This window comes from Athalia rosae, chromosome 3 (genome assembly GCF_917208135.1).
Source record: "Athalia rosae chromosome 3, iyAthRosa1.1, whole genome shotgun sequence".
NCBI lineage: Eukaryota > Metazoa > Arthropoda > Insecta > Hymenoptera > Athaliidae > Athalia > Athalia rosae.
The window spans coordinates 10,465,080-10,478,989 of NC_064028.1; the positions used below are offsets into that span (position 1 = coordinate 10,465,080).

General features: G+C 38.3%; 1 protein-coding gene and 1 long non-coding RNA gene across 3 annotated transcripts in view; one reads left to right on the top strand and one right to left on the bottom strand.

The window, feature by feature from the left end:
• Positions 1 to 6,324, top strand: part of LOC105692202 (E3 ubiquitin-protein ligase MIB1) — a 203,719-nt gene extending 197,395 nt beyond the window's left edge. Inside the window, exons 10-16 of one of the 2 annotated variants that reach the window (XR_003150195.2) lie at positions 2,366 to 2,585; positions 2,749 to 3,059; positions 3,164 to 3,338; positions 3,426 to 3,591; positions 3,672 to 3,829; positions 3,926 to 5,687; positions 6,008 to 6,324. Coding sequence is in view for 1 of the 2 variants with exons in the window: in XM_025746133.2 (XP_025601918.1) it covers positions 2,366 to 2,585; positions 2,749 to 3,059; positions 3,164 to 3,338; positions 3,426 to 3,591; positions 3,672 to 3,829; positions 3,926 to 4,066 (1,171 nt within the window). In the remaining variant the exon portion in view is untranslated. Of the gene's footprint in view, positions 1 to 2,365; positions 2,586 to 2,748; positions 3,060 to 3,163; positions 3,339 to 3,425; positions 3,592 to 3,671; positions 3,830 to 3,925 lie in introns of both variants that reach the window. The other variant, XM_025746133.2, reaches the window with a different exon arrangement.
• Positions 6,325 to 10,453: 4,129 nt separating this feature from the next.
• On the bottom strand, positions 10,454 to 12,676 carry LOC125500139. The gene is made up of 3 exons (XR_007277344.1): positions 12,499 to 12,676; positions 11,650 to 11,762; positions 10,454 to 11,059 (listed from the first exon to the last, which is right to left on the bottom strand). It is a non-coding gene; the product is annotated as an uncharacterized LOC125500139 (long non-coding RNA).
• Between the last annotated feature and the right edge of the window lie 1,234 nt (positions 12,677 to 13,910).

Here is a 13,910-nt window from a genome sequence, read left to right on the forward strand (position 1 = left end):
TTATTAAACACGTTGTTGTATACGTACAGGACTGACTGTTCCTCGAACGACGTGCGACGTTGAAACAACCGGGACAAATCTACTCCATCTGGATACTGTACATACATGTGTGTTGGTTAGATGTTATCTCACGTACATCGTTCCATCATAAATCTGTCTATCTTCCTGATAATCGCAAATTGTCACGATCTCGATCACGATTTTACCGGTTTACTAAAATTGACAATTATTCGCGAGTTTTGTTAAAAAATGTTCGTCAAAACGCTTTCTCGTATACATACACTTACGGATATGAACGGATACGTTGCGAAGAAGAGGAAATAAATCGAGGTTTTCTTTATCGTCAACACGACTGTAAATCATATGAGTATAAAATCGTCGCGTCGGTGGAAAAAGTTTTTTATATATATAATAAAGAAAATAACATATAACTATTTAGTTCCATAGAAGGAGTAACGTGTTTTCCAGTTTTGTTATTCTCCGCTATCTGTCTAATGTATTACGTTACATTTCGCGCGATACATATATATACCTACACATATATGTAATACATGAAAATGATTCATTTTGTGTGTAAAATCGATACGGCGCTATAGATCTACCGGCAATATCGGTGATTGGAAGTTTTTTTTTATTTTAGTCTCTCAAATTCCGTTATTCATTTCGTCGTGCCGTTTCACAGTTATTAGTGTGTTAAAGCAGCTCGTGATTGTCGGCTTTCAAAAAAATTGTAAAAAATACACTCACGTATACATACGTAATTTGTGTCTATAACGTGACTGACTCGAACGCACATTGCACGCGTCATGTCTTCTTTTTTTTTTCTGAAGCGATATAACGACGATCCGTACAATGCGCCCCCACGGATGGTTATATTATATTCGAAATGGATCGGGTAAAAGACCAAGACGAAGTAAAAATTCGTTGCTGTTGAGGACAGCTGTTGTCATACACACATGTGTACATATATGTGTAAATGCAATACGTAGTGTGGTTGGTTCGAAGAGCCTCCTCGATGCACTTGAACCAAAGAAACTGACCTCCTGGGCGACGAGAATAATGTACCCCTACAAAATACATAGCGGGAAAAATATGTATACATACGTATGAAGTTAGACTAAAACTCGACGGGACGACACCAGACGAGGCACACATGTGCTACGTATGTCTTCGTCGGATATTATACCACCGCTTATACGTGCACTTCTGCTGTGCTATATTTTCATGTACTTACGTAGTTACTTAATTTCGGGGGCGGATGAATAACCATCTTCGAGGGTAATAATTTATCGTTTATAGACGATAAGTATAAGTGACCGTGGAACTAAATAGTCGAATGAAAAATGGTATTTGCCGTTTACTTCGAAATACTACGTACGTACATGAAATTTTTATATACATAGTTCTCTGTATAAATAAAATCTACGGAAACAGGATATGGACAACTATTTCTAACTTTTAAGTTAAATCCTTGAGAGTAACCGTGAGAATTTTGTATATACAATATACATATACATATAATAATGTTCGGATTACTTTTCAAACCATTTCCCTTTTATATACGAGTATAAAATGGGCAAACTTTACTCGTTAGAAATATTTAACTTTAGAATTTATGTACTTGTGTATGTATATGTATCTCTCTATAAAGAATATATGTTGCGTGAATTTGAAAAAATAAAAATTATCATTTCTACATGGTGTGCATGACATATTTATTTTTCTTCATTCTTCTCGACGGCTATTATACTTATGTTGCATGTACTTTTTTGTTGATAAGTTTCGTGAAAAAAAAAATACAATATTCTTTGGAGGTTTTCTTCTATAGACGTATACTACCCCGTTTTCTTCTTATTATTTTTTTCCATTCTTTACTTTTTTTCTTAAATTTATTTATTTGATTTTTTTCATTGTGGCGAGGGAAGAAATCGAGGTTAAAATTTAAATGAAACTTGCTTTTGCAAATTGAATGCAGATTACGAACGTTATATTCCCAAAGTTTTCGAAAGTTGAAAGGAATGAATAATTTAAAACGTTTGCACTGTATTTATATGTCTCTTCAATAGATGTATAGCACAGGTATATGTAAAATTTCATCCCCTCTTCGTTTCGCAAATTTTACTTTCGATGGGAAAAAATTGAACGATCTACTTCTGCGTCATACATTGAATGTGCGACTGATTAGAAGAGAAGAAAAAAAGCAGTTACTCGAGAACCAACCAACGAATCTCCTCTTTTTTCACTTTCTCTATTTCGTTTTTTATTCCGAATAAATTGCGCATCTCTAGATTTCAATTAACCGATTAATGTTTCACCGTCCTGTTGAATTAATTCTTCATTCGTTTTTTTCCCCGTTCTGTTCCAGTGCGATGCGAGTTTTGCTCTCAAAACTGCCACGACCGTGGATAGTGGATGAAAAAAAAGACGATGGTTACACAGCCCTTCACCTGGCCGCTTTGAACAACCACGTGGAAGTTGCAGAACAATTAGCTCAGGCTGGTAAAGCTGACCTGGATCTGCAGAATGTGAATTTGCAGACCGCTTTACATTTAGCAGTTGAAAGGCAACACACGCAAATCGTTAGGGTTAGTATACATAAATGTATACCTATGTACATACGCACCCACCTATCAGATTCACGTCCCATTATTATTATTTGTTGCTAATTCTACAAGAGGGGATGAAATCCGTGCGTATCCAATTGACGATGATTAAAAAATTGTCTCTTCGTTTTTTTTCTCACGTCAGCTCTTGGTACGCGAAGGTGCTAATTTAAATGTCGCTGATAAAGACGGCGATACCCCACTCCACGAGGCGCTTAGACATCACACCTTATCTCAGCTGAGACAACTACAGGATGTTCAGGACGTTGGTCGACTTTTAATGGGTCTCGGGGCCCAGGGTCAGGATAAAAAGAGCAGCGCTTCTATAGCATGTTTTCTAGCTGCTCACGGGGCCGATCTTACTTTGAAAAACAAAAAGGGACAAACACCTCTCGATCTATGCCCGGATCCAAACCTTTGCAAAACGCTTACCAAATGTCATAAAGATAAGGAATCGTAAGTATAGATCATTACCACGTGAATCTTCTGTTTCTCCTCTGTATTTGATCATTGATCGAACATTTGACAAATTATTGCTTTTTTTTTTTTTTGTATTTCAGACACGACATCGAAGCCACCGTACCATCAGCAGCGATCGACGAATGTCTCGTTTGTTCGGATGGCAAAAGAGAAACACTTTTCAATCCCTGCGGTCATGTGGCCTGTTGCAATGTCTGTGCACCTAGAGTTAAAAAGTGTCTTATATGCCGGGAAAACGTTCTAGCGAGAGTTAAGGTAGCGATATATGTCTGCTTGTATTCTGAGGATTGTCTCGAAATCTATTGATGAAGATTTACCAATGAAATGAAATTTTATTTCCAGATCGAAGAATGCGTCGTTTGCTCGGATCGTAAGGCTGGAGTTTTGTTTCGTCCATGCGGTCACATGTGTGCTTGCGAAAGTTGTGCTTCTTTGATGAAAAAATGCGTACAATGCAGGGCGCAAATTCAGCACATGGTACCGCTTTCCATTTGCTGTGGAGGAGGAGGTAATTTTCTCTTTTAATGAATAAAAATCAATATTTCGGGTTTTGCCAAATCATGACTCATCCGAATGCTCTCATTCTAGGAACGATATCCGAAGTCAAAGCTGACCCGGAAGAGGAACCAGCTCCGCTAATTTCCAATAACGAAGGTGAAGCGGTTCTTATGAACAACGGAAGTCGCGACACGTCGCACAGCGATATACAAAAATTACAACAACAATTACAGGACATCAAAGAACAGGTAAGATTTTCCATGATCGTATAATTTGAACTCATATATATTTTGTTTTTTTTTATGAATACATGTACATATTTAATATTTTCGTTTATGTTGCAGACTATGTGTCCGGTTTGTCTGGACCGTTTGAAAAATATGATCTTCCTCTGCGGACACGGAACCTGCCAAATGTGTGGAGACAGAATGTCCGAGTGTCCAATTTGCCGGAAGGCCGTCGACAAAAGAATTTTGCTTTACTAGAAATCAGCAATCAATGGACCCGTATGATCAGTAATTGAAAAGTCTGTGGAAAAAAAGTAAACGCGTAGAATTCATCGAGTTTATTAACTTTTTTTTCTTTTATCGCATAAACAGAATATATTCAGCGATGTTTTCCATACATATATAAATATACACATTATATATCTATAGATTAACATATTATAGGTAGACATTTGATAAAATTAAAAATGGGGGATCCGACTAATGATTCATCATTTCTTCCATCTCGTTAAAAGGGTCTGCTTGAGTTCATTCGGTTATATAAATATATATATATACACAATATTATATATATGTATATGATTATTAGAAACAATAATACGTATAATTATCGCAGATTAATAGTCTGTGTGATTAAAGGTTACATTTAGGTATTCAATTGTTATATGTATACAGTATTTACTTAAGAATTTAGACAGGCTGCATTTTATTTGTTAAAATGCATTTATTTGAAAAAACTTTACACGTAGGGTCTTCCGAATGTAATACATTTGTTTGCCTGTCCACGTATAATATGCGTATTACTACGATTTTTGTTATAAAATGCATTGTTACGGAAGGCTTGATTGTATGTCAATGAGCCCGCGGGTGATATTGTGAAAATTTTTCTGAACGTAATTCATTGATGTATTTACTTATACTGAATAATCTTTACACATGTTATTATTCGCTGCATTGCAATTCGAATTATAAAACTACCAAAAGTAGCTAAGAATTTGATTTATCGATTAATGGTGATGGCATAGATATATTGAACATCATGCTTTTGAATCTAATATCATATTTTGCGGAAAGAAAACTTTCCCGCGTCTTCGAAAATACTATATAAATAATGGGTTCGAAAATGCTCAACAGCCAATACTAGAAAATTGATAAATGAATTGTAATTATAGTGTATTGACGGTGAATGTGCATGTAATATCGCAGATCTCTGTTCGAGAAATAATTTGCGTAGGTGAAATATGACAATTAATTATTACCGTCGAATGAATTTCTAGATTTTATATTCATAAAAACGAATAAACTAAAATTATGCTTGAGATAAAGCAGCTTCGTCACGTACTTTACGAACGATAATGGGTTCCTCCGGTTGTATTTGGAAACTGCATTAACGACCAGTAGTTTTACCATCCAGACTATCTACTCTCTACGGTTTTAAGATACATCTAGCGATTGTGCTTCGGAAAATGACAGAAACGGAGAAAGAAACGAAAGGCTCGCACTCGTCGAAAACCTTTCTACCCTAGCATGAATACACGAGTATGTAACCGGTACTTCCGCTATTATTGTATATTGAATATAAAAAATTCAGTACAATAGATATAGTTCAATATATCTATGATAATAAGCATAGATAGAGACCATATAGGATAAAATGAGAAGGAATATTTGTCATGCTTTTCACTTGGGGGTGTTTGAACGATCAGCGAAGAGGGCAGCATCTACTGGAGCAACTGAAAGCACCATCTCACAATTCTACACCACAACCACGAACGAATCTTATTGATTTTCTACTCACAATCAGTGCTTCCGAACTTCTTTCTGACAATGAGTGGCAGAGTATGAAAGCCCAGATTCCTGCGGTGACCATTTTTAAGAGGTAGTTTGATCTACGAGATTCAGATTCTCGAGCTTGAGATATAATGAAATACACTCATGATAAAGCGAACGATTTTTTACTAGAAAATAGAGAACAATCCAAAGCCATTGCCTTCAGATTTTTCAGGATTTTTATGCCAAAATAGCGGTAGACAAAATTTGCTCCAAATCGTTTGAGTGGGTGTTTTCTGATATAATTTAATGTCGGATACGCGAATCCGACTACGAAATCAGTTTTGGAGCGACATTCTTGGAAATATGCAATTTTCTCCGCAGCTACGAATTAGTTTTATGCTCATCTCTCCTGTTTTGATTTTTTAGAAAACGAATCGTCAGCCTACAAGGCATCTCGGCCCTACATCATATGTCATCAGCGTCATCGTATGTCCCGAGTAGGCAATATAATATTAATTAATTGTATTCTACTTATTTTAACAGCGCGCATTTTTGCGATTAATCATATTGAAAATTTAATGTGATTTGACGTAGGAGTATCGCCCATGATATTAGAACACTGTAATCATGAGAAAAAATTTATATGTAATCTTGAATTGACTTACCTATGATGTGCGTGACGGTATCCTGATATGTATTTTTGACGAATCAATCATTAATAAACATGACTTACTATCAATAAATTGATTGTTCGATGATTATTGGAGTCATTCCTTACACGCATCATTCACTAACATTCAATGTTGGATGCAAGCCTAATGATGCATACATGCGTATTAAATCATCATAGATATGCTGAATCGTTCAATCGTGCCTGGTTACAGACCAGAAGTGGTAATGTAGAGCTCTAGAATACCGGCCCTAAAAATTCAGTTTGACCAAAAGTGGAAATTCGTATCGGGAGAACATGAAACCCGAGGAGATGGTCCATGAGCCTATGTGCCTCATCATGTGCATGCCTTCAATCATGTATATTTATTCCTAGTTGATAGAGAAAGCAAATGATGCCTTGCAGGACTAACTATATGCCTGCCTGTGTATTCATTTATTCAATAAATCTTTGATACAAGAAGAAAAAAATAATTTTGAGTTTAAAAAGAGCGGTTCTGAAGTTAAGACTTTAGGCCAAAAAATTTTTTGGGTATCAGGAGAACAGAGAACCAGAGGAAGTATTCCAAAACCTGGTGCCTCATCATGTGTATGCGTTCCATCTTGTTTGTTTATTCCTAGTATGATAGAGAAAGCGACTGATACCTTCCATGACTGACTATATGCTTGCTGTGCATGCAATCATTCAATCATGCTTCGATACAATGTAGAATGTGCAAAGTCTACAGTCTTTGGTGTTTTTCACCCCGAAAGCCCAAAGAATCGCCCCAAAAATGAGCAAAGACTTTGAAAAATGAAGCTCTCACACCGCCGTTCAGTTTTTCATGAAAAAAGTTCTCGGAAAATTCCGAGTAATCTCGAAACAGTCAATTGCGAACGTGCAATGCGGTATTCGATCGTTTCAGCGTCTCGTACGTAGATCCTCCTTTTCCGAGGCAACGGCAGTATGGCCGCAGCAGCCGAAGCGACGTCGTCATCAGGAGCGACATCGATGGTAGCGCGTACATCCTTTGAAAAGAGCTACAAGAAGCTAGCGAGGAGAGAGAGAGACGTATATTGGGGTAAGGATTAGCAATGGATTAGTACGCGGTCACTGCAGCGCCGTATACTTGGTTGACAATGAGTCCAGTGTCCAGTTTTGATTGAGCAGTCACTCGGGAAGGAGTGTTACGTTCGATCTACATATTTTGAAAAAGTACTTGACAATCGGTAGCTACTGAAAGACCTATATCATTGGAAATTTCGTCAATTCCGTAACTCGGAGATTCTTCCATCAGCACCGGTGAGCATAATGTTTTTACCGTAACCATCGTACGTCGGGGCTTCCGATCGGTCAGCATTCCGTTTCAAAGAATTTGAGCTGTTGGTAATGCGACGTGAACGAGGAATTTTGATGGATTTTAAGTAACGATTGAACTCGATGGTGGGAGGGATTGAGATCTTTGCGCAAAAACGGAAAACTTTGATTATTCACAATTGTATTCCCTGTATTTTAGATTGAGGGAGTACGAGGGTCACGATTTTGCGCTGTCGAAATATCTTTTTTCGTTCGAATCCTGAATAACTATACCTAGTTCGTTACACATTATTATATTTCTATATTCATAAACTTGATTAACAATAATCTGATTGTTTTCGGAATAGTATTGACCAAAGTTTGAAGACTATCAATTTGTTTGTCTAACATTACAGAAGGTACCTATCGTCGGGATTTTTAATAAAAATTATGATTCATTGCCATTTCATGAACGAATTTATTGATATATTCGAGGTTCAATTTTACTATTTAACTTGGTTTCTGACATAATATTTTCGCATTTCAGATTTGTACTTGACAGACGTCGAAGATGCCTAGTTCTTCCCGATACGGTTCAACTTTCAACTACTATACCTACGTTGTGCTGCAAAATTCGTATAAGGTAAGAAATGATTGTTATTTTGTATTCGTTGACTTGTAATGAGATCAGAAGTGGTTTGTCTGAATTGCATTTCTGGAGTTAGAATGCATTCAATGAGCGTACTAGAATTGGCATTCTATAAAACTTTGCCATTTGCCTCAAAAAAACGCCAAGCCTTAGATATTTCTCAAAATTTGAGATCAGAATTAGGAGTTTTTTCAGAAAGTTTTTCGAAGAGTCAAAAAGTTCATAGATCTGAAGAGTTCAGAATCAAGGATATCTCAATGAGATTTATTGCTAGCTTTATTCGACGAATCGCGGAGATCGTGACATGACAATTAATAATTATTAATAATGATTATGTGTTCGTGTATTCATTTATTTATTGAATTATAAATTCATACCTGATGCCTATTTACTCTCAATGTAAATCGATAATTGCAGACTGTTTTAGTGATCAAACAATTAATTAATAACTATAGTATTTTGAACAGTTACTTAGACAATTAGTATTCCGGAAGCCTTTTTTACTGTCCAAATTCACAGTACGGTGAATTTTAAAGAAAGATCATTTTAACTTACAAATTTGGATTCCGGAGATCAAAATACATAAGAATAGCATAGGAAATTCCATAAAAAAAATTATCAAATATCTTCTCAAATTTTGAGAAAATCCCAAGGCTATAGGCTTACCGTTTTTTTGGGTCAAAATGTGAAGTATTTCTGAAATCAATTGCAGGACACTTTTCTTTTGTATTTTCGTACTAGAAATACGAATACGTCGACTTAATTAAGTTAGGAATAAATCCCATCAAGATATCCTCGATTTTTCACACTTTGAACCGATAAACTGGCGATAACTCGATCGGTGAATTTTGAAGATAGATCATTTTAACTTGCAAATTTGGATTCCTGAGATCAGAATACTTAAGAATAGCATAGGAAACTCCATAAAAAAATTATCGACCATCGTCTCAAATTTTGAGAAAATCCCAAGGCTATAGGCTTATACCGTTGTTTTGAGGTGAGAAAGATTATTCATATTCTGCAATCTTAGGAATCTGGATCTGATGTCCGAATTCACTCGTATACACAATAGAGAAAGTCGGCGCAGAAACTTTATGCTAAGAATATTCTTTGTCGTTGAAATTTCGAACAATTAAGTACAATTAATTACACGTTAATGAACCCTCATATTAGTACTTATTCAATCATAATGTTCTCAAGTGCGGGATAGTGGTCCCCACGTTCAAACACTATAATTCGTCTATCCGGAGGATTTGGGAATTTATCATAGGTTTAGAAATTACCTCCGCAGTAATATCGTCAACAAATTTATTCATATATCTTAGGTTCAGGTTTACAATTTTACTTTATTTCTTGTATGACATTTTTTTCAGACTTTCGATCAGTCATCACGGTGCCTAGTTCATCGCAGTACTTATTCAACTTCCAACTACGAAGGGCAGGAGTTACATGGCATCGCACAATTCGTTTCCAGGTATGAAATATGTATCAGTACGATATAAGTTAGAGTATATTATAGAAATATATTCAATGTAACATATTATAACATCACATTGGCAGTAATATATTAACAGATGATATGATATAACATTTAACTAATATATTGACATACAATATCATATTGGTAATAACATATTCTTATATTACGTCATTATTAATGCACTTTTCGTATATTTCAGGTACTCCGAGATTCTGTCGCCGCAGTTATGACCCCCTGGACTTCCCCTGTTCATCAGGGGGAGTCCAGGGACCCGTCCCCTGGGACAGCGCGGCCTCCCACCGCCCCCGGGGTCCCAGGGGACCCAGTCCCAGAGGACTTGTCTCCGGGGATTCGGTATCCCCGCTGGAGGGGATGCCATATCCCGAGGGACATGTCCTCGGGACTGGTCTTCGGGGACGCAAGTTTCCCCAGGGACACGTCCCCGGAGATGCGGTATCCCCGCTGGAGGGGATTCCGTGTCTTTGGGGGCGTGGCCTTGGGGGAATACTCGTCCTCGAAAATCCCGGAAAAAGGAGGTCCCAAGCGGTCACTCGTTTTCTTGATTTCTCTAGAGAAACGAAAAACAAAGTGTCCGCTTGAGGCCTCCTTTTCCCGGGATTTTCGAGGACACGTATTCCCCCAAGGCCACGCCCCCAAAGACACGGCATCCCCTGCAGCGGGGATACCGCATCTCCGGGGACGTGTCCCTGGGGGAACTTGCGTCCCCGAAGACCAGTCCCGGGGACATGTCCCTCGGGATATGGCATCCCCTCCAGCGGGGATACCGAATCCCCGGAGACAAGTCCTCGGGGACTGGGTCCCCTGGGACCCCGGGGGCGGTGGGAGGCCGCGCTGTCCCAGGGGACGGGTCCCTGGACTCCCCCCGATGAACAGGGGGAGTCCGGGCAACGACGTTGGAGGAACTGCGACCTGTAACATAAATAATACATAAATGATTAGTAAACTGATTACACAACTTACCTAATGTATGACTTATTTTATGATCAGTATATAAGTATAAGACGTTCGAATTATAATAGATTGTATCAAGTTATATGATAATAAATTATCGTCTTGCCTCATTGGCGTGTCTGATGAATTTTATTATAGGGGAGTATGAATTTACCAAGTCTATTGGGTAATGCTGGGTGATCTGATTTTATGAGGACGATTTTGAAAATTTTCTTCAAGGGGGTGCAATTCATATACGCAGACTTTGAATGTTGAAATATACTAGGGACTCTAGTAAGGGATACATTAAACGAAACATACCTCCGCAAAAAAAAAGAGTTGTACTACGTCTCATGTATTGCAGATTCATCCCTAGCGGAATGGGATGAAGAGGAGTCGATCTTGGGAGAGACTCGTTGATGTCCTGATTTGGTTTCGTCACGCAATGGTCATCTACCAGAAAGAAAAAAAAATATCACATGTACAATTCAAATCACGATATAACCATCGCTTATATTTATACTCTATTTGTAACCACGAAAAAGATCAATAAATCATTCCGTATTTCATTGAGAAAAGAAATTGAGCGAATCATTATAAAATCATCCCTAGGAATTTTTCTGGAGCTGCATCGAGTGCATTTGCAATACATCCTTCAGCGATGCTCATAATAACGGAATCAAACTACAATGGAAACACACGCTCGAGCGATTTGAAAACCATTTCATGGACGGCCCAAAAAATCAGAAAAATTTTGTATCAAAAGTCGATTGAGGATAATGGCTTTATCCAATTTGTATTAGTAAGATGGATCAATTGATTATTTCCAAATTCTGGAAAACAGAATGAGACGGGTAATTCAATTGAAAAGTCATCTCTCAGAATGTTAAAGGATTGTTCAGAATCCGGGCTAGTGTTTTTCTAATGACTGTTTTTATTGTTCGTATGAATAGTCGAGAGCGAGTGATCAAAATACATATAGGAACCTTTGCGCAACCGATTTATGCAATATTCAACTAAATTTTATGCGAAGTTATGCTCACCGTTCTCTCTCTCCATCGTCGCTCTGAGGAACCTGCTTTGCTACTGATGTCGCTCCTGATGTCGCCGCTCCTGTCACCGAAGCTGAACTGCCGTCGAATCCAAGACGGAAAACCTGCAACACATATGTACTCTGTTGACCATGTACCAAATTACACGCCCCCGATTGGATGTTTCGTGATTGGCTGTAATGTGTTGGATTAGTATACATTTACCGCTTTGTGCCTGAATTAATGCACTTGTTAATTGATCATCAATCGAATGATTGAACTCTGATCAGTTTACGGATCTTTGTGACATATTACGACGACTAATCGATCGAAGATCTTTTCCCCTGAATCTTGTAAGATATCCGAGGCCATAGGTTTAACGTTTTTTCGAGGTGAAAGATAATCTATTCGTTCTAAATAATCCAGGACGCTTTCTCTACGTTGGAAGGCGTAACGAACACGAAGACGTCGATTAAATCAAGCTGGCAGTGAATCCCATAGACATATCCTTGATTTTCACCTTTCAGATCGATAAATTGGCGATAACTTGTTCAATTTTGAAAAAAAAATTACTTGGCCCATTTTTCACATTCCGAAATCGCGAAGAATCGCTTGATAAATAAGCAAAGACTATAGTCTTTGATGTTTTTTCCCACGAAATTTACCCAAAAACGCCTGAAAAAAGTGCAAAGACTATAGTCCGAGCGCAATCTCACCCACCATCGAGTTCAATCGTTACTTACAATTCATCAAAATTCCTCGTTCACGTCGCATTACCACCAGCTCGAATTCTTTGAAACGGAATGCTGACCGATCGGAAGCCCGGACATACGGTGGTCACGGTAAAAACATTATGCTCACCAGTGCTGATGGAAAAATCTCCGAGTTACGGAATTCACGAAAGCTCCAATGATATAGGTCTTTCAGTAGCTACCGATTGTCAAGCACTTTTTCAAAATATGTAGATCGAACGGAACACTCCTTCCCGAGTGGCCGCTCAATCAAAACTGGACACTGGACTCATTGTCAACCGAGTATACGGCGCTGCAGTGACCGCGTACTAATCCATTGCTAATCCTTACCCCAATATACGTCTCTCTCTCCTCGCTAGCTTCTTGTAGCTCTTTTCAAAGGATGTACGCGCTACCATCGATGTCGCTCCTGATGACGACGTCGCTTCGGCTGCTGCGGCCATACTGCCGTTGCCTCGGAAAAGGAGGATCTACGTACGAGACGCTGCAATGATCGAACACCGAATTGCACGTTCGCAATTGACTGTTTCGAGATTACTCGGAATTTTCCGTGAACTTTTTTCATGAAAAACTGAACGGCGGTGTGAGAGCTTCATTTTTCAAAGTCTTTGCTCATTTTTGGGGCGATTCTTTGGGATATCGGGGTAAAAACACCAAAGACTATAGACTTTGCACATTTTACATTGTATCGAAGCATGAATGAATGATTGCATGCGCAGACAGGCGTATAGTTAGTCATGCAAGGTATCAGTCGCTTTCTCTATCAAACTAGGAATAAATAAACAGGACGGAACGCATGTACATGATGAGGCACCAGGTTTTGGAATACCTCCTCTGGTTTTCTGTTCTCCTGATACTCAAAAAAATTTTCGGGGTGATCAACAACAAAGAATCTGAAAACTGATAATGTGAAGCCCTAGAATACCGACCCTGGAAATTGAAAGTTCGCCTAAAAGTAAGTATTTGTATCAGGCGAACATGTAACCCGAGGAGGTGGTCCGAGAGCCTAAGTGCCTCATCATGTGCATGCCTTCAATCCTGTATATTTATTCCTAGTGTGTATTTATTTATTCAATAAATTTTCGATTTAAAAAAAAAAGAATAATTTTCAGCTCTGTCAGAGTGATCCTCAAGTTTATGATTTAGGCCAAAAAAGTTTCTGGGTATCAGGAGAACAGGAAACCCGAGGAGGCGTTCCGAGACCTGGTGCCTCATCAGGTGCATGCGTTCCATCCTGTATATTTATTCCTAGTATGATAGAGAGAACAACTGATGCATGGCAGGATTAACTATAGTATGCCTGCCTGTGCATTCAATCATGCAATTATTACCATAGAGAAACCCGTAGTGATAACGTAGAGCTCTAGAATACCGGCCCTGAAAATGCAAAGTTTGGCCAAAAGTGGGATTTTGTATTAGGAGAACAGGATAGGCTAGGAGGTCTTCCAAGGCCCCATGTGCCTCATCGTGTGCATGCAATCCTACTCCCTAGCTGTATGATTAAGAAATCACTAGTTGCTC